This window comes from Gopherus evgoodei, chromosome 7, assembly GCF_007399415.2.
Source record: "Gopherus evgoodei ecotype Sinaloan lineage chromosome 7, rGopEvg1_v1.p, whole genome shotgun sequence".
Classification (NCBI taxonomy): Eukaryota; Metazoa; Chordata; order Testudines; family Testudinidae; genus Gopherus; species Gopherus evgoodei.
In genome coordinates, this window is record NC_044328.1 from 3,153,854 (window position 1) to 3,177,912 (window position 24,059).

General features: G+C 42.3%; 1 protein-coding gene across 1 annotated transcript in view; it reads right to left on the bottom strand.

The window, feature by feature from the left end:
* BTRC (beta-transducin repeat containing E3 ubiquitin protein ligase) overlaps positions 1 to 24,059 on the bottom strand; it is a 180,882-nt gene that overhangs the window by 92,126 nt on the left and 64,697 nt on the right. The window contains 1 exon segment of the mRNA XM_030570839.1: positions 10,184 to 10,261. Within this exon segment, the coding sequence (XP_030426699.1) occupies positions 10,184 to 10,261 (78 nt within the window).

Here is a 24,059-nt window from a genome sequence, read left to right on the forward strand (position 1 = left end):
GGTGGAATCTCCATCCTTAGATGTTTTTAAGGCCTGTGGGATGATTTAGATGGGGTTTGTCCTGCTTTGAGCAGAGTGTTGGACTAGATGACCTCCTGAGGTCTCTTCCAACCCTAATCTTCAATGATTCTATGACATCTGAAGTTAAGGGACTCTGATATTACAGCTCTCTTTGCCATTTGAGGTGCCTGGGCGATCAGCTACTGTTCCAGGAGAAACAAAACCCTGAACCCAGGTATTGACAGATAAACACCTTTTCAACTCACCTTTAAAATTAGACCCTAGTAAAAACCTTTTCTAGTTTGAACCCACCCTGTTCAAATCTCCCCTCACTTTGACTCATGAGAAGAGGTTTCTTTGCATAGGGAGCACTTGGAAACGGTAGCCTGGTTCTATGCCAGAGGCACATAGCTTTGCGTTGGAGTGCTTTAATATGTTTTTATATTGCATATAAAGCATGCAAACATAAACCAGTTTGCTGAAAGCTACACTCTTTGTGAAAGCTGGCTGTAATTCTGAACAAGTTTTCAATTTTCACACTGCTGCTAGGGTAAAGCATTTTAAAGAGTTTAATTTTTACAGTGGCTTCACTGACATGGGATTATCTAACAAAGTAATGGCTAATCAATAGAGGGTTTAGTTGTCAGGTGAAACATATACCACACTAAAAGGGATTGATTGCCAGACTCCTCCTTATTTACTAGGAGGTATATATTTAAAATGACACAAACTTGTTACCAAGCTGCATTCCTTTAACCTTGCAAAAGCCGTTGGAGAAGAACGTTAAGCAGCCCTATAGCAAAACAAGCTCTAATGGAAAAAAAAAGTCTACAAATATATGGCAGCATCAAATCATGTCAGGAGCAGGAATGTGGCGCAGAAAAAGGGAACCACAAAGCTGCATTCATTCTTAGCCAAGGGCTTAAAATGCCACACAGATGCTAGACCATAGTTCACTAAACATATCTAATCTCACTCCATGAGTATCTTAGATTAGATTTTTCTAATGCTTATGTGACTGGGTCTGAGACTTCTGCCTTTTTAAAAAGAGAGCATGACTCCAGTGTAAAGGAGTGCAGATGTCAATGGAGGTTTGGCTGAGCAAGGAATGCCAGATTGAAGTACTGAACACAAAGTGGAATTGTGTTCATAAGGATCTCAACCAGTAGAAAAGTCGTTCCTTTGGTCATTTATCCAGAGAATCCCCAGTCTCTGAATGAAACTCCACTTTTTAATAGACACTACAACCCAGAAGTTCAATAAGATTTTTTTCAATAGTTAATAATTACATGATTTATCAGAGAAAGCTAACACTAATAAAAACACAACAAAAAGACAAAACTCATAGCCTTCCTCCAAGTCATTTTCAGAGCGAAGATTATTAAACTGCTTCTTTTCAAAGAAGGGCTTTTGTAGCTAAGCACAAATTGCCAAACAGTTAAAAAAATGTTATTAGACTCTGAAGGATTCAGCAGAAGTAGGAAGTTATATAAACAAATCACTCCAGAAGATTTGGAAAGATCAGTTTCATCTCACTTACAGGGTCTTCGGAGACCTGCATTAATTATCCTTAAGGTCTTTCACATGGACTATCTAAAATAAATACAAATTTATTTATTTATTTTAAATGAGGTGCTCCTCCTGAAAGTATTAAATAATGTCTACAAATTTAAATGTATTTTATAAATAGGTAATTAAAGAATCAGAAGACTAAAATTAAGTCAAGCTGCAAAACATTACCTAGAATCCATTGTGGAGGTGTTTTTTGTTTTTTTTTTAAGGCACATTTAAGACTACATTTTTGCTATCGAAAGCCCACTGTGCTGGAGGAGGGGGGGGTCTCTGTGGGAAGTCATAAGACAAAATATAGGATAGCCAAACAAAAAACTAGAACATTTGCAAGACTGTCCCTAAAGCGTAGTTTGTCATATTGCAATTACACCTTGCCTAGTGCAAAGCCAGAATCCTTAATATTGCCGCTAGAGGGAAGAAGTGTCTCAACACATGGTAGACAGGGAATGGGTTTTCTTGAGCAATTACCATAACAAAGCTCCTGTGGCTGCATGTACCTTCTAATTACTCACTACAATTAAAATGACCATAACAAACAGCAAATAAATAAATAAACCCCATCCTGCCTGTTCTCAGAATCTTCATTAAATCTTATACTGTTTTCCTCATCTATCAAAGTAGGAAAAAAGGGTATGTCACAATGTCCAAGCACCACAGGGCTATTCAATGGAGTAAAAGCATTTAAACAAAAACAAACAAAGAGCAAGGAAAACGGATGTCTTGTGAAAAAGAAAAGAAAAGAAAGGTTGTGGTATTTAGCCATCTGGTAGCTGTTTGAAAACAAACTGTCCTCAAAAGAGCAGAAATACAGTACATCTTCTCTCAGTTCTCTGGCTTATGAATCAGGATTTAAAATTATATTAGACAAACTAATGTTGGACTTCTGTGCGGCTGCTACTTTCATTCCCTCTTGTCCAACTGTGCAAAGATAACGATATGCCCATCCCAACCACAGCAGGTTATTCTAACTCGGATAGCTTGTTTGCTGCCTCTCTGGGCAGCGCTTTTCCATGCCATTGTTCAAAATCCCTCTGGATTTATGTATTTATTATTCTGACAACTACTTGCTGATCTTAAAAGGTTTAAATCCTTCATTTTATCAGGTCCATCATTAAGAGAAGATGGCAGCCAAGTGATTTTTCTTTCCATTGACAATTTGTGACATTTCTCCAGCAGCGCGCAAGGTGTTGAAAACCTGGCAGCTGTTACCTCCTGGGATGAAGCTCCTTTTTTATCCTCCCATGACAGTTTAACTCAATGGGTCAGCACCTTTAAAGACTGCAAAGTATCAGTGAAGTGGATGGAGGCTTGAATTACTGTTCCCTCCCTAATCAATGTAAACCCTCGCTGCAGGTGAAACTCTTCGTCTACAGAGGTGCACGGGGGAGGAAAATGTAATGCCCTGAGCCAGATGGTTTTCATCTTGTTTTTAAAGAAGAAAGGAACAAGCTAACAAGGGGACAGCTACTTTGTTAGCTTCTTGGCCTCTCTCATGGCTTTGCATCCCCAGGGTTCCAGCCACACAAGAGAGAGAATACAGAAAAACGTAAACACTTAAAGAAATATAACTAGGGGGCTGGCAACATGCTGCTTTCAAAGAGCTGCAAGAGCCCTGTTCAGTGCTTTATTTATCACTGCCCACGTTCTTCGGATGGTGAGTGGACACAAACACAAAGGGCAGGGGGAGTAGACAACACTTGCAATTGACTCAATTACAGAGGAATGCAGAAATGCAGCAAGGCTGACAGCGCCTATTAGCACTAATGTTGGGAGAACCAAGTGGCACTGATGCCACAAAGCAACCTTTTCCTTTCCACTTGGACTTCAGCACAGGCATGGTCTGCACTAACACTTTATAATGCTTAATGCGAATTAAAGGCAAGCAGTCATTTGAGTTCTGCAACAGTTACAGGATGAAAGAAAGCAGTTTTTATAGACTACGAAGTATTTCCATTACTTTGACAAAGCTTTTCACCCAGTGACTTTTTCCTAACATTTGTAATAGTGAGAGATGAATTCAATATGATTTTATAAAATTAACATCACTCCTCCCTCTGCCCCATCCACGATCTAGAAGAAGGAAAACGTGAACTACAAAATAGCTTGCCTAGATTAAGACAGGAAGCTGCATCACCAGTAGCACCCGTACGCTTCCCTTTATAACTGTCGGTAAGCAGCTGAGACAAGGGACTAAGCACTGCACGTCAGAGATTCATTTGGCGAGACGCCCCAAAAAGGAAACCCATAGCCTAAAACCAAAGATGTCCGAATGCAGCTATCCCCTGTCTTCCCATTCCCTTGCTCTTCTTTTGTTTGTCCTCCCTTGCTGTGCTTTGTCTACACTTGGACTTCAGGCCGGGGACCATTCCTGCTTTACCTCCTGAATAGCGCCTAGAGTATGCATTAGGGAGTGCTGTCCCTGTTAACAAAAAAAAAATCATCTCAAATCCATGAGACTGAACTGCAGCAATAATCTATGCTGTGAAGCCGAAGGGGAAAGTTTTTGAACCCATGGAGGGACCTGGGGAGTAGGCTGGCAGGCAAGGTTTTCTTGACTTCCATCTTGAAGACGAAGGAGTCCAGAGTCTGGTTTGCAGCACGACATACATGACAGCAATCCCGCTGCCATCAGCACTTCCCCACAAGGCACCTTTGACACAGCTTTCCCTGCACACAGCTCGCCCACAGAAGGAAACAGGGCAGCAAAAGGCACTTCATTATTACTCCATTCAAGACAGGGAGGGGAGGTTTTTTAAACAACCTGCATTGTGCCTGTCTTTTTTAAAGAACAGTGGGGTAATCAAGTTCAGGGCAGCCCTGGACAGCTGCCCTGTGACCTACTCATGTTGACCCCCACTATTCATCACTTTCCTTAGGACTATGAGGGCATGCTCCCGGGGAGTGACCACCACAATAGACAGATACAAGCCAACAATAATACAGTTCCTGCAAAAAAACAGATGGCACTGCAATAAATTTACAAATCTGCATTCATGGCTCTGTTTAAAACACCCAGAATCTAAAAGGCTTGAGGGGCCCCCAGAGAGCTTCACAGTTTCTAAAGGCCAGTTCTCTCCGCAAGACTATTGAGCTCATGTTCTTCATAAATGAAGAATGGAGACATAGCCCTCAAAATAACAAATGCCTGACCTCATCAATCTAGCATTTGGGTCTAACACTAAATGATAGGCACCGAAAACTAATTATGTGTTTTGGCAAGGAGGCTGAATTAAAATGGAAACACACAGGTTAAAAAGGCACTGAAGCACTTGTGAGTCTTTTAGAAAAGGCTGCATGCACACACACATACAAACGAACACGGCTTGAAACAGGAACCTGATTCAATAACTCATGCATTTATTTTTAAAATGAATCAGATTAGTCCCAAGTGTGACCTGCCGGTCCATCTGTATGTGCTGGACTTAATGGGCACTCCTCTCACGCTTGCTTCAGTTTGAAGTATGAGAGAGATAAATTTAGTTTAATTTTCCACAGATCAAGCCATCCATTTTCCAAATGGACCATCTGGATCAGCCTATTAAAATTAATTTATAACTTTGCAGTGTGAAAATTTGTTTGTTAGCGTAAATAAAGTTGCCAAAAACTTTTGCCACTTGTCATTGTTTTTCTGAGGGATGTTTTTCTACCATGACGTTCACTTTCCATCTCAGCATTTGATCCTATCAAACAGCTGTCAAAACCAGAACCTTCACATCCTTGCTTCACAGTGCTGCACAGCTCTCATTTTTCTTGTAATGTTCTTGCTAACAATAACAGCTTTGATCCCCCACTTTGCTTTCTTCCCTGGTCTAATCCCCATACCTTCTTCCATGCTGCTCACCATGGATGGAAAGCCTCCAAGCCCCAGTATGTTAGGTGTCCAAACTACACTCATTCAACTCCCTAACTTCTCACAAAGTCCATTTCAGTCAACTGGAAAATGTCATTTCTTCTCGTATGAAAGTCCACAGGGCTGAATCAAATGGTCTTCAGCCTGTTTACAGCTCTGGAAGCAGAACAAGATCTTTAACATTCTTCTGACTGACATGGAATTAAACATAAAATCATCCTTGATAAAGTTTGTACATAACAAAAAATTTCAGGGAGTGGTAAATAATGAGGAGGATAGATCACGGATTCCAAGAGATCTGAATCGCTTGGTAAACTCGGCACAAACAATATTTGCTTTAATGTGGTTAAATGTAAATATATACATCTAGGAATGAGGAATATAGGCTGTGTGTACAGGGCAGGGGACTATTCTGGGAAACAAAGACCAAAAAAGATTTGGGTGTCATGTTGGATAGTTAGAGAACACGAGCTCCCAGTGCCATGCTGTGACCAAAAGGGCTAATGAGATCCAGGGATGCATAAACAACGGAATCTTGAGTAGGAATAGAGAGGTTATTTTTACCTCTATTTGGCACTGGTCAGACCAATGCTGGATTACTGTGTCCAGTTCTGGTACCCACAATTCAAGAAGGATGTTGATAAACTGGAGCGGGTTCAGAGAAGAGCCACAAGAATGATTAAAGGATTGGAAAACCTTCCTTATCCTGATATACTCACAGAGCTTAATCTATTCATTTTAACAAAGGGAAAGTTAAGGGGTGACTTGATCACAGTCTATAAGTACAGTACCTAGATGGGGAATATTTACTAATAGGCTCTTCAATCTAGCAGAGAAAGGTCTAACCTGTTCCAGTGGCTGGAAGTTGAAGACAGACAAATTCAGACTGGAAATAAGGCGTCAATTTTTAACAATGTACACTGCGGGGAGAGGTGCGGGGGTGGGGAGGCGGGAATATCGATCTAAGATACGCAACTTCAGCTACGTGAATAATGTAGCTGAAGTCGATGTACGTAGAACGACATACTGTGGTGAGTCGATTGCTGCCGCTCCCCCGTCGAATCTGCCTGTGCCTCTCGCGGCGCTGGAGTACAGGAGTCGACGGGAGAGCGCTCGGGGGTTGATTTATCACATCTAGACTAGATGTGATAAATCAATCCCTGCTGGATTGATCGCTGCCTGCCGATCCGGCAGGTAGGGTAGACATACCCTGAGAGTAGTTAGCCATTGGAACAATTTACCAAGGGTCATGGTGGATTCTCTATCACTGAACATTTTAAAATCAAGATTGGATGTTTTTCTAAAAGACCTGCTCTAGGAATTACTTTGGGGAAGTTCTCTGGCCTGTGTCAGACGAGGTGATCACAAGGGTCTCTTCTGGCTTTGGAGTCTATGAATCTGATCACCACAGGTCCCCAGCCCCAAAAGAGCCTGACAGCCTGAGATAACTTTCAAAGCAAAGGCTGTGCTTCAGTATAACAAAAAATCAGAGCAGTCAAATGTAAAGCAAGGGAGCAACTCACTTAAACTTATCTACTGCAGGGCACGTAAAGATTACACCACCACTGAAACTGACCAATGAGTCTGAGCCATAATCTAAAACAGGAGTCGGCAACCTTTCAGAAGTGCTGTGTCGAGTCTACATTTATTCACTCTAATTTAAGGTTTTGTGTGCCAGTAATACATTTTAATGTTTTTAGAAGGTCTATTTCTATAAGTCTATAATATAGAACTAAACTATTGTTGTATGTAAAGTAAATAAGGTTTTTAAAATGTTTAAGAAGCTTCGATTAAAAAAATGCAGAGTTCCCCCCGGACCGGTGGCTGGTGCCCAGGCAGTGAGAGTGCCACTGAAAATCAGCATGCATGCCATAGGTTGCCTACCCCTGATCTAAAACTAAGTCATCATGAGGTGGTTGGATTTGTGGACATTCCTAACAGAAGACATGAAATTCTCAAGCTTGGACAATTTATCTTAGTCTTCTATGTAGGAAGGTCCATAGATCCCAACAATGGAATTTTATCAGCAGTGTCTCCATGAAGGGAAAGAGAAAATAAAACTATATACAAACAATAATGACAGAGTTAATTTCTTTTCACTGGGGTACTATTACTGTATGCCATACTTTTTGCTAAATGTTGCTTTAGCTAATTTACAGACCCAATCTGTAGTGTTTGCGAAGATGAAGGGGGATGAAAGACCAACTGGCCACCTTGCTTCTCTCCTTGTGCAAGGCATAAGATGTTTCCACCCACAAACCAAATCATCATTGCCCTTATTCAGTGTGCCCTAATACTGGAGGACAGAATAAAACATATGGCTATGCATGCCTCTGACATGCTGCATCTAGATTTGGAAACCTCTGACAGTTTCTTGCCCTTCTCTAACAGGGAAGAAAGATTAGTGCATTTCAATTTCCCAACTAGCAGGATGACAGAGTCCTACACACATCTAAGGCATTACAACACTTTTCTGACAGGTGCAAAAGCTGCCACCAGGCCAAGAAGTAAGGAAGAAATTTGGAAATGCTGGCTTCCAAAAGTGAAGTGAAGGGCTCTGCAATGGGATGTGGACACACTGCCTTGAGATAGAGAAGATAAGAAGCCCCTTTTGGAGACAACCTTCTAGGTAGATTTCAATGTCTCCACTTGCAATTTTGGTTTGCTGATGCATTTTTTCAGGAATTTTTAGATTCTGAATAGCCTTATCCCTTCTTGAGCCTTTTGGGAACTAGAACAATGGAGTCAGAGCCAGTCCTCTCTCTGATGGAGGGATTCATTCTACTGACCTTATCTACAGGAGGTACTTGATGGCTGCTCTTATGTTGGCTCCTGTTGGTGTTGCTGGAGGTTAGGAGAACCATCCATGTGCGTTTGAAATACCTGATCAGTTCTAACAACTATTCTTCCTCAACAAAGTCAAGGACCCATTTGTCTTATAAGAAGGGAAGACAGTTCTGTGCTAACTGGAGAAGCTTACAGCTAATCTTGCTTTCACGCTGGATTGGTCTGAGTTGGAATCATGCCGATTTCTTGGCATATGCCAAGGCAGAGAAATCATTGCATTCTTCCCATCCCCCCATGCTGTTGTTCCATGTTCTGCTGCTGTATGCACTGACTCGTTGGTTGTATGAAGAAGACAAGGAACCACAAGGAGAGTGACATGCTTTGTAGGAAACTTTGGAATCTTTATTGCTTGGTTCCAGTCTTCTTCCTCTTTTCTGATGAGTCAGCAGGATACAGAAGATGCAGAGGTCCCCATTAACATATTTAATGATAGGACGTTTTCCAGATGAGCGAATCTTTTCCTCTCTCTTCTTTCTGGGCTTGCTCAGCATGATCATGCACCTTGCAGAAGAAGCAGGAAGGCCTAGAAAAGCCCATCCTCAGATGAAGAAGCAGAACTAAACCAGGAGACTCTTTGGTGGGGCCCCACAACTCTGCCTACCACACACAGTTCTGGCTCTGACCCCAAAGCTGAAAGATGGCTGAAGATCAATTGCTAGGATCGGTGGACTCTCCCTCATAGAAAATATGTAGTCTAACATTATGTAAGGGGAGTAGGTTAGGGAACAAGAAAGACAGGAAAGCAGGGGGAAAGGGCATGCAAAATTGTAATCTGACATCCCTTCTAGGGATCCCACTATACCCTGTATTATCTCTCTCTCTCTCTTAGATCATAGGCTTCTCAAAGCAGGACAGTGCATCATGTACACCACAGATTATATCACTGACCCTTTGCATGGCAGTATCTTGAGCTACAAAACAAGCATCGCTTTCCCCTGAACTGGGGGCGGGAAGCGGGAATAAGTACTTTTTTAGTAAAATCTTATTTTTCCTTTGACAATATTATTGAAGGGATTGATGCCCAGGTATCTACACTGTATGTACTACTGTTGTATTGAAGTACCTAACGCATATTATAAAATTGACCATAGGGGCATATAGCCAGTTTACAAACCTATGTCCTCCTTTCTCAGCCAGGATGGGGGAACCACTGAAATGGGTCTTTTGATGGTGCCAGGCAAGTGAACTTTTTTGAGTGGCGTTGCGGGAGAAAAATTTGCTCTCTTCAAAGGATATTGACACATTTATTTGTTGAACACCAGGGTGCTCAGTGATGTACAATACATACAGGAAGATATACTCCCTGCTGTATACAGCTTAATGTAAATTAAGATGGTAAGGAATCTGTTTTAATAGAGAAGGGATCAGAAGAGATGTTAAAACTTTTGCGGTCTGCGGGGGCAGAGCAGATCTATAAGGACTCATCTTAAAACTTTGTGAGGGAAATTAAAGCAGCTCTACTTTCAAGTTATCAGTCTGGACAATGGCTCTAAGAAAGCCTACTTTCTAGGTATGGTAGTTCTTTGTAAAGCACTTTGAGATTCTTGAATGCAAGGTATTGTAGAAAAGCATACATAAGACAGAGAGAGTACTACAGACCATGGCCGGAGAGTTCCCAGTGATTAGCAAGTAAACAAAACTCAGATACAAAGTCCCAACTGATGGGTCTATACCTGCTCAGAAATGGATATCCCTGTTCATATTCACAAAAGCCCAACACATCTGATTTTCCCACATACAGTGCTGCTTGCATTCTCCCACTAAGGAGAATGAGAAAGGATTTCCAGGCTCGAGCTTGACAAGTGCTCCAGAAAAAAAGTCAGAAACCTAAGCTCAGACTCCAGTTTCCCAAAGTGTTTTAAGATTCAAGCTGTTAGGAAGTTTTATTGTATTTTTAAGAGACCAGTTGCATACCTGTCTAAGTGAATTCTTCTCTGGAATGATCTTCCTAGGGGGTTCGTCATTATTACAGTCTTCTCGCTCTGAGGAATTCTGCGAAAGAAAGCAAGCTTTAATTCAGTTCTTATTCCCAATATTATTCTGTGGGAGGAAAGGAAACTGAATATTTGCAAGCTACACACACTAAATTGTATACATACATGAGAAAGCTAGCCTCAGGTGTAAGCCAACTGGCTTGCTAGGACTAAGACTGAATTTTTCTCATTCTTGATAAATAATGCACCATTCGATAGGTATTGTGGAGAAGTTTGTGTTTATCTAGGACTTTCCTCTAAAACTGCCAGCACTGACCACTGTTGGAGGTTGGATGCTGAGCAGGTGACTTGATGGCCTGATCTAATATACCACCGCTTATGTCCCTGACCTCCCTACGAGGACTCGTTTTCAAAAGATTCCATATTATAAAGAGTAAACGTAAATAAAATTCAACTGTCCCCCTATATTCCAGTATCTTCATATTAGCAGGAACACTGACTGATTGCATGGGAGTTTAGTGGGCTACCAACGTTCAGATTTGTCTGGCTCACCTCTAAATTGTGGTGAACCAGGTCATCAGATTCTGTGATCTCAGTGATAGCACCGTTCCGGCTATGATTCTGAGTGTTGTTTATGTTTGTTTGTTTTTTAGCAGGTGCTCTCTCCCTCTCTCTCCAGAAAAGCTGACTAGGATCCTGCACTACTAATGCCACCACCTATTTGGGAAGATAGGGTGTTGAGGAGGAAGGACGAGCCATAAGAGACTGTCCAGAAATGCTCCTCAGCTGATGATGGGCTCAGAAAACTAGGCTGGAGACTTCTGTCCTCTTCATGCTATGGTTTAAGCTACGGATTCCTTGTCTGGGAACAGTGCTATTGCTTATCTAAGGACAGAGGTTCTCTTTGGGATACATTCAGCAAACAACTAACTGAAAAAAAAAGTCCTGTCCACACTGGTCAGGGAAGCAATACTAAAACATGGTGGTTGCTATCACAATTTCAACAACCATGTTGATAGGCTAAGGCTAGACTGTGTTGTTTAAGAAGGTTTGGAGGAATTCTGTATGCACATCTAAAGTCAGTGTTGAACACCACAGTAGTAATAGCCTTTAGGTCACAAACCCCTGCATTCAATAGCCGGGAGACTAGTCAGTTTATAAAGGCACAAGGGAAAGGTACTAGGGAGTGCTAGGCCAGTAACAGGAAGAGTTTCTGACTATAGCAGATGGGATCAGGATAGGATTTTAAGGTGGAAGTTGCATCCCCTTTATGATCATCACCTCCCAGAATCCTCCTCACCCATCAGTGCTCCTAACACATCCAGATCCCCCTTAGAGCTAGCTCCCAACTCCAAATTTCAGTCACTGGCTGGAGTATCTGTCAGTCAGGGAAGAGCTGGTACACCGCAAGCAGTGTGGTCGAGGGGATTGGAGAGAGGAAGCAGATTGCAGGAAGCCATCAGTGTTTGGGTGCCTGCTGCAGGTGCTGTGTGATCAGCGAGGGTCTAGGTAGATTACAGCTTCTAGTTTCATTGAAGGAGAAGAAGAGAGCAGGAAGATGGCAAGGACATGAGCAATGTTTGCTGAGAGATGGAAGAGAGGGAAAAAAACCTCAAGGTAAACTGGTCCTGAGGATTCTAAGTAAATCCAGATCTGCAGACAAACTAATGAGCTTTACAAGGCAGAACTCAGGAGGCACAATGAGGTCTGAGCAGCTGTAGTCAGGATTTTATAATGTAAATCAATAGTAAAGAGGCCTGATAACTCACTAAAACAACCCAAATCTTTGAGAAGTTTTCACACAGGGCCTCACCTAGGAGAAAGGTATTTGTTAAGTCTGGTTTAGAGAGGGCTGTGAATGCCCAGGTTAAAACTGTACAAATGTGAAAAGGAAATTAAGATGCATCTTTGCACAAATAGCCCTGTACTCTTCTGCACAGTTTAATAACGCAAGTAGGGATTTCAATTTGGTACTTCTGAAAACAGATTAACTGCTAGAGATACAGGATTTTGAAGTAATTTCAGGAACTGCTTTTCTTATCTATTTTAAAGATGCATTTTGAATATTCAATCCCCCTTCCCACAATAGCTTCAAAAATCCTATTTTTCCTCAAGTTTTGTGTTTTGAAAAATGGTTATTAAAAGTGAAAGCTCATCTTCCCCTTGCCTCTCAAACTGCCTTTCAATGTCATTGAGGTTAAAACAATGTCACAAGCCAGAAAATTCAATGCTGGGGTGAAAAGACAGCCTTTGGTCTGGAATTTCTTGTTATCACAACGTCACAAGTTTCCCAGTTTCTTTTTCTTTAAACTAAAGATCTAATTTTAAAAGCGAGCAGAAGACCTTTTTGCATTCATTATCTTTATAGGTGGCAACGCTACGAGGTTAGCTGAACAAAGACCAGACAAAGACTGCCAAGTGCATATGGTGGTTCACAGCGTGGCGTCTCACCATTCTACAGTACCCACACAGCAGCTCCAATAGCAGACTATTAAAGAGGAGCGCTGCTCATGCACTTTTGTCAGCAAGTGAGTTACGCTTGGTGAAGACAGAATGACTGGAAAGCATTACACTTAAGAAACAAAGCACAGATGTTTCCAACTCTTGCTTATTTCTCAGGAATAGGAAAAAGCACCATTCCAGGTGTACTACAAGCCTCCAAACAGTTCAGAAATAGCCATACCTGCATTCAAGTGAATTCCACTTGACAGAACAATGCCCAGTATTAGTCACCATTCAGCTTTCCAGTGGTAAAGTTAGACTATTATAACAGTGACCAGAAAAAAGTGACAGACAGTCCTATGGCACCTTATAGAGTAACAGACAGAAGCTTTTGTGTGTGAATACCCACTTCGTCCAGACTAACACGGCTCCTCGCTGATACAGTGACCAGAAAAATACATCTGTACGTGTGTCTCATTGCTGAACAATGCAAGGGAAGTCTGCTCCCCTGTTTGAGGACCAGAATTTTAAGTTTGCTTCAGCATGACAAGTGATGCTTCCAACCATGAGGAGGATGACAAAAGGCTATCAAAAAGGTGTTTTGCAATCATAGCTCTAGAATGTGGCATTTGATGCTCATACATTAAGATGGTGCATGCATCAGAAATGTCAAAGGTTTGCAGGAACTGCAACTGATGTGTAGCAAAGACAAGATGGAATCTGCTAGGGCGAAGGGATGGGGACATAATCAGGAGACCGAAAGGCAGGTCACGGCTGAAATCCCAAACAACTTCTTGAATTGGGGCAAATCCTGAAATCCCATTTCCTCTAAGTGGCAGTGCCTTTCTTGGCCACCATCCTTATCAAAAGCAGATAGGACAAGAGAGTGCTTGTCCTGGAATGCATGGAGCATCTTCTACAAAGTAGGGCTAGCCTGCCTTTTCCACCCTTCATTCAAGTCCCACAAATCATTAAGTGGTTAAGTTTCCCCCCACCCCCGAGATTATCACTTCTATTTGCCCAGATCGAGAAGATAGAGACCATAGGTTTTACACAAGGTTACACACAATGTCGGTGGCAATGCTGGGAATAGAAACTGGGAATCCTGATTCCCAAACCTCTGCTTTAGTCATTAGCCCTCCTCTCCAGCCTTCCCCTCCGAGGCCCACATGAAGGGTATTTGCCTTTCATAGTTTATCTGCCCTAAAATGGTAACTGTCTATTACAAGAGACCCTTTCCAAATACAATTTGGATTTAAGACTTCAGCCTGTAACTAACAGGATATAATTCCACAGCGTGTTATCATCCCAATAACTATCACAAACTCGTTTCATGATTTGACTCTCCACATGAAGTCCCCACGATCTCAAACACGCCCTGTGTTACATGGCACACAGAGTCCGCAGGCTAAAGTGTCTGACGTGTGATGACATGCAGTATTTTCTGTATCTAACCCATGAAAGCAATACTGGGATTCAGCTATAATAGATGGATGAATGCACTCGGGCTACCAACTGCACAGGGCTACCTTTAGCACTGCCTTACTCCTCCTGGTGGAGATCAGAAACCTGCCAGCCGGGCAGTTGTTTTGATGCTGTGTTGCCCAACGCTAATTATAAAACAGTACAGATGCAGTCTTCTTCCACATGTGGGGAAGTGCGGGTGGGGGAGAACTGTGTGCCTATGTAAAGAGCACAACTATTTTTTATGCTTTCAAATTCTTAATCCTGTTTGGAGCTGTCAGTGGGGGTTAATGGAAGCCTTGGATAGGAGAATTCCAATCTGGTTGGCAGATGGATAGGTTGGTTATAGCTGCATAACTATGTCTTGCCTGCAGGCACAATTCAGAACACTGTTAAAGCAATATAAAGTCTCTGTCAAGCTGAACCATTTGGATCAGTAGCAAGGAGAAATAATAATAAAAAAAGAGTTCATTTCTGGGCCTTGCACGTTTATGCTAGTATGCAGAAACTGATTAATTGTCATCGTGTGCTGGTCTGCTATACCTCAGATTTCTACTTCTGGAGTAGATTTTGCATGCTAATGTAATCATTCTCCCTCTTGAGACATTAGCAAATAATCAAATGAAAAACAGGATCATAATTTACTGAGATTCGGGCAATTCTCTATGCAAATTTGACTTGTTATTGCTGCTGCCTCGTTAATCTGAATGCCTTTGACAAACTCCTTTGATTTATGAACTCATGACAACTCCAATGTGTATATATTTTGCTAGATTGACATTATCATTAAGAGTGGGTGGACTGAGCTAACATGAATGGCTGATTTTATTCGCTGGTGTCTGCTGCTCAACAGCTGAGCATCTACTTCTCACAAGCCCCTGAGCGCCAGGCTCTTCCCATCTACCCATCCATTCATCATCTCGATGTTAATTGGCCCAGGCTTTAAGCAAATTTTCAACACGATTTAAAGGCACGATGACACTGATTACTGACCCTCTGCCATACGGTGCCTATTGATTAACCTGACAGAGATGATGTGCTTGAGGGAAACTAGGTGTGCATGGACCTCGGGGGCGGGCGTGTGAATGTATTGTTTATGCAGGCAAAACACTTGTCATTATCCCCAAGGCCAGAATTTGTGCAGCACTGGACCTTAAAACAAACTATTGCTTTAACATCTACATCCAATACAGAAAGCACTTGCTTGCTTTGCAAAAAATGTTATAAATGCAATTACGTGCCAGTCTGTATTTTAATAGAACTCTCAGACAAATAGATCCCTTCCAATCAATTAACACTTGTTCTAATCAATGTGAGTGTACTCATTTTTTGAAATGCAAAGCTAAAGCTGGGTGGGTTGTTAGTGACACAAGCATATCCATTGCAAGTGAGTGAGGGCTTGTCTTCACTACTGCGCTAAATCGGTGCCATTGCGATCGGTGCAGCAGCATTAATTTAGCGGGTCTGGTGAAGACCTGATAAGTGGATGGGAGAGCGCTCTTCTGTCGACATAATTAATCCACCTCAATGAGAGGTGGGAGCTCTACACCACGTTAAGTCAATGTAAGTTACGTTGCTCAGTGGGATGGTTTTTTACACTCCTGAATGACATAAGTTATGTTATTCAGGAGTGTAAACTTAAGCAACTAAGTTCCATTAGTTAAGAATGGAAGCACCATGTCCAACCTGAGATGAGATTAGTTGCTAGTCCAAGAACAACCTGGATGTCAAATGTAGCTGTCCAGATATTTTTTTTGCCATCTTTATACATTTTTAATATTAAGCAGTGAGATGTTTTATTTTCCCTCCCTCCAGAACAAGCTCCTCAGAGGAACCTCCACTTTGAACTAGAAGGTAAAGCTGCGTGTGTCACAGAAGCAACGGATTCCATGACTTTCTGTGACTTTTGAAGCAGCCGCCGCGGCTGGCTCAGGGGCTGCCCTAACACTCGCGGGGGGGGGGGGGGAAGCTCCCCGGAAGCGGCTGGCATGACCCTGCAGCTCTTGACCTAGGCTTGCAGGCACCGCCCCCACAGCTCCCATTGGCTGTGGATCCTGGCCAATGGAAGCTGCAGAGCCAGAACTCCTGGCAGGGGCAGCCCACAGAGCCCCTCTGGCCTTCCTTCCCCTTAAGACAGGGGTGGCCAACCTGTGGCTCCGTAGCCACGTGGCTCTTCAGAAGTTAATATGCGGCTCCTTGTATAGGCACCGACTCCGGGGCTAAAGCTACAGGCGCCAACTTTCCAGTGTGCTGGGGGGGAGGGGAGGGGCTCACTGCTTAACCCCTGACTCTGCCACAGGCCCAGACTCCACTCCACCCCCTCCCTTGAGCCTGCCATGCCCTTGCTCCTCCCCCTCTCCCTAAGAGCCTCCTGCACACCGTGAAACAACTGATCGGGAGGTGCGAGGAGGGAGGGGAAGGCACTGATTGCCAGGGCTGCCGGTGGGTGGGAGGCGATGGAAGAGGGTGGGTGGGGAAATTTATGGGGGGCTGCTGACATATTACTGTGGCTCTTTGGCAATGTACATTGGTAAATTCTGGCTCCTTTTCAGGCTCAAGATGGCCACCCCGCCTTAGGCGCTGCAGGGACACACGGAGTCGGGGAGAGAGGCTGCCTGGGCCGCCACCTCCAGCACTCACAGGCATCCTGGGCCACACATCCCCAGCCCAAGTTCTAGTCAGGGGTGTATAGTATAAATCACGGACAGGTCAAGGGCCGTGAATTTTTGTTTACTGCCCGTGACCTGTCCATGACTCTTACTAAAAATACCCATGACTAAAACATAGCCTTACGCATAGGTACACTGAGTGACCAGAGACTGAAAGTGAAAGTTGACCTCCTGTGTCTGGTTCCTTAGAAAGGTCATCGAACAGTGGTTGAGCCCCACTAAAGCACTTTGGGGAATGTGCATACTTAGCCACGGGTACTCTTATCCAATCCCGACACTGCAGTCGGGTTAATCAAGAGGGGACACTTTAACAAGGTGAATATGTCAGCATTCTGTCTGCCGATTGGTGTAATTTACAAGGAAAATGAAGATGATGACCCATTTTCCCACCCAGCCCCAGGTTATATTTGCCAGTCAGTGCATATTGTTTTCTGTTCAAATTCAGGCCAGCACTCACCTGGCTGACAGGAAGTTTCACTTGTTCAAGCTGGATTTTTGGTTGTCCCACAATGGCAGCAAATAGGATTTTTCCTAGTTTGCATCAGCCTGTTGGAATAAGTGAAGTGATGGAAGAGATGGAAAAACTGGCCTGAATTATTTGTGCCTCTGCCAGCCAGAATATGGATTTAAAAAGAGGGAGGAAGAGGAATAAGTGATAGCAAAGGCCTTACATTCCCTTTCCAATAACCTTTGTAAGTAACAGATGAGTCCAAGAGCATTGTTATTGTTAAGGGACTGTCAGCATCCTGATTTTATAAATGCTGTGTGTCAGTTTATAAACATCTCAGCCATTTCAAACAGTGCTAGGATGAAACCTGGCACAGCCATCGCCAGACTGCAAGCAATATTTTAGTTTTAAAATCATAGCCTGAACACTGTTTAACACATTTAGAGCTGTTCCTGAGTGGCACAATGTGCTCAGATTCACGCTTATTTGACTAGTCGCTACCCCATGTAAAGCAAGTCCTTAAAGTGAACTAAGTTACTGTGAGGAAAACAAGTACAAAAAGGGAGAGTTTCAAAGTCGTACCCTCTACATACTCAGTAAATAAAACAAACAACAACTGCAACACAGGGAGATCTACAACAGTGAAAATCCAGAGGTATGCATTATACCTCAACCGTCTCTGGCATATGCAGCCCTGAACATTCATTGCTATGAGATCCTCTTTGAAGACACTGTAAATTGCACAAGGGGGTGACTTAAGCATGGAATGACTGAATTAAGTTTCCTTGCTCTTGAAAGTTTAAAGTTAAGTGGTATTTTTGCAAGGAGTTTATGTTTAATTATTAGACGGAAGGAGCTATAGGGAGGAGAAGTGGGGGGCAAATTGATGCTTTCGTTCCCCTCTCTTTTGCAGCCACTAATGTTAGAGAGAAAGACACAAGTTAAGCTGGCTCAGAGTCAGGTGTTTGATTTCTTGACTGTAAACTGTTCAGGACAAGGGACAGTTTGGGTATTTGTACAGCACCTAGGACAACGGGGCCCTGATCCATGGCTGGAAAGAGTCCCTTAGATGCTATCATAATACAAACAATTTTCCAATCAAAGATTTGAGCAATTTTTAATATGGAGAGATACCCATCTCACAGAACTGGAAGGAACCTTCAAAGGTCATTGAGTCCAGTCCCCCACCTTCACAGCAGGACCAAGTACCGTCCCTGACAGATTTTTGCCCCCAGATCCCTAAATAGCCCCCCTCAAGAACTGAACTCACAACCCTGGGCTTAGTAGGCCAGTGCTCAAACCACTGAGCTATCCCTCCCACCCAATTAAAGGTAAAAAAGTAGAAAAAGTGTTCAGCAAAATTACCTAAAAAATTTGAAACAATTCTACTCCCAAATACACAGAAGTAGACTCTATATATGTTTTCCTGGCTTTATATTAAACCCAATAAATGCCGGATTAGAATGAATGTCTTCCCACAACAACATGACATACCAAAATTTTGAGAAATTGAGGAGAATTATCAGATCAAGTTATTCTTTTAATTAAATCAGTTATTAATTTATTAGAAAGATGAAGGTAAAGTTGTGGGATGTCTTAACACTACCAGCAGAACAGAGAATTTGATACAACACACAGATCTTCAAAAGCCAGTGCAAATATTTATCAAAGATATTATGAAACAATGAAATAGTCTCAACAATATTAAGTTTGTTTTAACATAAACAGGGATCCAGGCAGTGGGAAGACATCATTCACGGGAATTTAAATAGCTGGCTTTGCTTAACCAGAAATTTCTCAAAAACAGAGAGTAAAAATATGGTCAATGAGAACACTCTTTCCATGTTCCCTGGGAAGCAGCTTCACATTTCTGTTATATGAATTTAAGAGAGTCAACAGTGGTAAATTTGTTTTTAATATTCAAGCCTTCAAGCCAGTTGGCCAAAGGCCCTTTATATTCCAATTTTTGTTTGGTGCCTTATTTACACAAGCATTACATCCGGACAGCCTTTGAATATAATTTTACGTGGATTAAGGAAAGAACATTTGCTTCTGCTAATCAGGACATCTGGTTATTTTTGTAACTCCCAGACATCTGCATTAGGCAGCGTTACTTCCCCATTCTTCATAAGAAGGTTAGAGCAAAAGAAATCTTAAGGGTTCATGTTGGCACCCCCTGGTCAGCCAGGGTCTGCTTTAAAATCTTTTTCCTGAATGATAAAACAAATTAGTCTCTTGGCAGGTGTAAGTATGGTATTTACAGTTTGCATTTTGTATTTCAAGTTTTCTATGGTACATCAAGACAATCTACATCTTTTTAGGAGCCCAAAACCCATTTTTCCAAAGTGCACATGCCCCTACGTTTGTGTGTGTCTGTGTGTGTACACACACATCGATTCAATTCATGCTAGCAATAACATAGGGTAAAATTCTGAAGACCAGACAAGTGAACTTATCAAGGACTGGCCTTGAGGGTATTTTTGTACTATGCAGTCATCCTCTGCTTTGGTCAGTCTCACTCTAGTGTCTTATTCTGTGCACTGGCCTCCCCTTCCCTCCCCCAACAAACCAGCTTTGTCCCCACTCCCTAGGACAACCTTAACGATTTCTCTGATCTTTCAAATTTCTGTTAATATGTCCCACCATCGATTTCAGCTTTAGTTAATCTGTCTTTAAGATTGGAAAATATTGCCACGCACAATTCATGGAGGCAGATTCATCAAGAAACAGAAGCACTTCAAAAGGGAAGGGGAAAACAAATGATTTGGCTCTGTTCCTCACTGGTTTGCTTTACTGTATTCCTTCATTTGATGAACACAGAAATGCATTTTTAACACTGAATTTCAGCATCTGAAAACACCAAATTTTAGGATCAGTCACTTTCATTCTGTTTGTTTTGGGGCTTTTTTACATGAATCAAAGCTTTTACTAGTGCTTATCTATTCTTGAACCAGCTGCTTTCTTGATTTTCCCCACACGGAGGGAAAAATATCACAGTCAGACATTAAAGATTGTACACACAAGCTAACATCCCAAAGAGGTGTCAAAAACATATTTCTAGTACTAACAAGAGTTAGCAAGAGCCAACAGGTCTGGGGAAAGGGTTTTGTTTTTTTTTTTTTAAACTTTTTATTTATTAAAATCCTCTAGACACAGGTTAACTTTCTTCGCTCAATATTTATTATGGCTTCATCTGCATGGGAACTGCAAGTGCTTTGATAAATGGACTGTAAGGTTGGCTAATTTCACAGTAGATTCGGTGTCCTTTGCTGAAGCACTACTTTCTAAGGATATATCTATACTTAAAACACTACAGCAACTCTACACTTAAAACATCACAGCAGTGCTTCATGTAGGCACTTACTACAGCAATAGGAGGGGTTCTCCCATCACTGTAGTAAATCCACCTCCACGAGAGGCAGTAGTTTCCATTCACCTAGTGCGGTCAAAATGGGGACTTAGGTGGGCTTAAGGACATTGCTCAGAGGTGTGGATTTTTCACACCGCTGAGTGATGTAACTAGGTTGATCTATTTTTCTAATGTAGACCAGCACTAACTTCTTACAGCAAAACCCCTCAGCAAGGAAAAATACAGCCTCGCTTATCACAATACTAGAAGTCCTGTCACACCATGATTGTCTCTGGTCTTTCTTTATTTTGATTTTAGTCTCCCCACTCCCAGTTCTCCTCAAAATAGAAACAAAAATGCTGCTACTAGTCATCTCTTTTCCTCAAACTCTTTGGCTAGCTTCTTAAATCCAAACGCATGAGCTGCAAGCTCATCATCCTCACCATACAACCCTCTATAATCTTACCCTTCTTTTAGTCTCTGCTCTGATTTTCTCCCAGGATGCTCCATTTCACACCTTCATTCACATTGTCCCCTGAAACAGAGAAGTGACTTGCCCAAGGCTGCAATGGAAGCTAGTGGTGGGAAAGGTACAAAGCCCCAAACACCTGACTCCTAGGCACTGCTCTAACCATCAGACCACAGCCCTTCCTGGAAATATTTGATTAAATAAAGCGTTTCTCTACTCTAAATGTACTTCCTTCCCAGTGATAACCAAGAGTAACGAAAAGTTATATTTGCTAAGAAGGACATAACCTTGGACTAGGGGTCAAACTTAGCTAACTTCTAGTAGATTATTATTATTCATTTCTACACACTACCAAGGACAAACTCATTGTGTCTAAATGTACCTCAGTCTTCTGACCAACAGCAAGCAACTAACGTACCCTTCAAATGAAACAATGGAAAATGAGGGTGTGAGACTAGAGATCATCTGTACAACGTCTGGCTAGCCAATATCACTGTGCCGGAACAATGGCTGCAACACAAGGAGCAAAGTCCATGGGCTATTCTGATGCTTTGACGTAACAAAATATGCACGAAAGAATGAAACATCCCTATAGAACACTTTTAAATTAAAAACCCTGCTACTGGGTTCTGCCATAAAAAAATCCAACATTGAAACAGCACTCTCTTGAGGGGGTGTTCAGAGATGCAATTGCACATCTCGCTTCCCTGACTGGGGATGAAGAGTTGCCACTGCTGCAATGACTATAAAATGAGGTGAGTAATAGAGCAAGCAGAGAATGAAGGGTAAAGGCGTGTGTATGTAATAGCTCATATTCAGATGCCTTGGGGCTAGTTTCTAAAAGAAATGATACAGCTCCAGGCCACTGGCTATTGAGATCTACTATTCACACAGCCTTTTGCTAGGACACGAATGGCTTATTAAACCGACAACATATCTGTTTTAGTTAACTTCTTGTTGGGGAGGGGGCCAGGAAGCAAAATGTACTTAAATGCTGAATTTTTTTTCCCAGGCTGAATGCCTTTCATCCACTAAGACATTCAAAGTAGTGACCCAGCAAATGGATTGAAAAAGCAATCTTCCGTCTCAGTGCCACATTATCATTCCTATTCAGTATTCTTGGTGAGATATCTCAATCAGCTGGCTGTGTGTGTAAGTGACAGCGCAGCCCACTGCTGGGTTAATTAAACATTTGACTTTAACACCCTCCCCATCATTAAGCAAATAAAAACAGATAATTCAAACTGCACTTCATCCGCAGGGTACACAACACACGTGTCAAAATTAAGAGAGTCCAAGGCCCCTGGGGAGTTCTGCTCGGGAGCTAATCAGTTTAAATCTTATCTGGTTTATCAATTATTCTATTGATTAAAGTGGGGTGATTATACAAAACGCCTTTTTGCCACATGGGATAGATGTCAGCAGAGCAGCACAATGCACAGAGGCTCAAAACTGAGTTAAAAGAGATGGACAGATGTATAAGAGTTGATTAGTACCTGCTAGGGATCTGCAGATGGAAGAACTGATTCTTTGTTTTAGGCAAGTGAACTGAAGTGCTCCTCATCACAGAGTCCCAATGCTGTTTCCTTAGCTAATGTAAAAACAGATTTATACACTGAAAGTTCAACCCATTTTCTAGGGCTGTAAATAGAAGACCGTGTGCCTGGTATTTGAAAAGTTTCATAGGTGCACGTTCTAACTATATTCTACAGCCATGTTCTGCTAACTTGGCAAATCTTGACCCAATTTGGCTGCATCAGTCCTTCCACAACTTCTCTACTGCACATAGGTACTGACACAGCACCCCCGCTATCCCCATCCTTTGTTCCCCCTACACAACCCTGCAGATGCAGCACAGTCTCTTTAGAGTAACGTCTTCTAATTTCTATCAGCTTTCTAAGCAGAATAATGCCAAGTTCTTCCTCTTCCATCCCCCCCGTCCACACACACACACATTGTTTTGTTGCAGGCTTCATTCTGTCATATCTAAATTGGATGGTAAACTCTCAGCCCCAGGGCCTTGCCTACAGGGGGGTGGCTACCACATCTCTGGGTGGTGAAAAAATAAAACAAACTCCACCGTCACCTAGAACAGAACAATTTAAATCTGCTATGTAGAGACAGAAGAGAACACACCCCTTTCACTCCCATGGACTCTCCCAAAACATATAAAAAACAGAGGGGTAGCCGTGTTAGTCTGGATCTGTAAAAGCAGCAGAATCCTGCGCCACCTTATAGACTAACAGACATATTGGAGCATGAGCTTTTGTGGGTGAATACCCACTTCATCGGATGCATGTGGTGAGTATTCACCCACGAAAGCTCATGCTCCAATACGTCTGTTAGTCTGTAAGGTGTCACAGGACTCCCCGCTGCTTATATAAAAAACAATTAGCCCTAAAATCAGGGTCAGTTATTTTTGAACTAAGACTTTTTTTCCCATGAAGTTTCCCACAGTCACAGCTCTGTTGGTGTTAGCCACGGTCAGAGTGCTAGTGCGAGCCATCTGCCTGCATTTTAACCTCCATATTGCTTCGATCCATTCGGAACAGGGTTGGGATAGTGGTTAAAATCCTGGCAGCTGGCCCACACTAGTGCTCCCACTGTTGCCAATGCTGGTGGAGCTACAATAGAAAGACATTTTAAGAAGAGAGGGCTGCAGTAGACAAGGCCCTGCGGTATTTTCTTGACCCTCACTTTCAGGAACAGGATTATATTCCATTCTATATTGGCACTGCATGTGCGTCCAACTAGACTTTAGCTTCTTTTCTTTGTATAGCCTTTTCTTCTTTTGAAGCAGACTAGAAAACCTCCATTAGCATGCTGTATTTTACTCTCACCACTAGAAATACTGAGGGTGCTATTTGTAATTGTATTCTTTTAAGAGGTTTGTTCTCTGCAGCTGTTTTCTGCTTGCAGTGTATTTTGTGTAATCAGCACATCATCATAAATACATTGGCTGTTCCCCTGAGGGGAGCTGTCAATGTTTAATTTACAGAACAACCTGGCCAATGT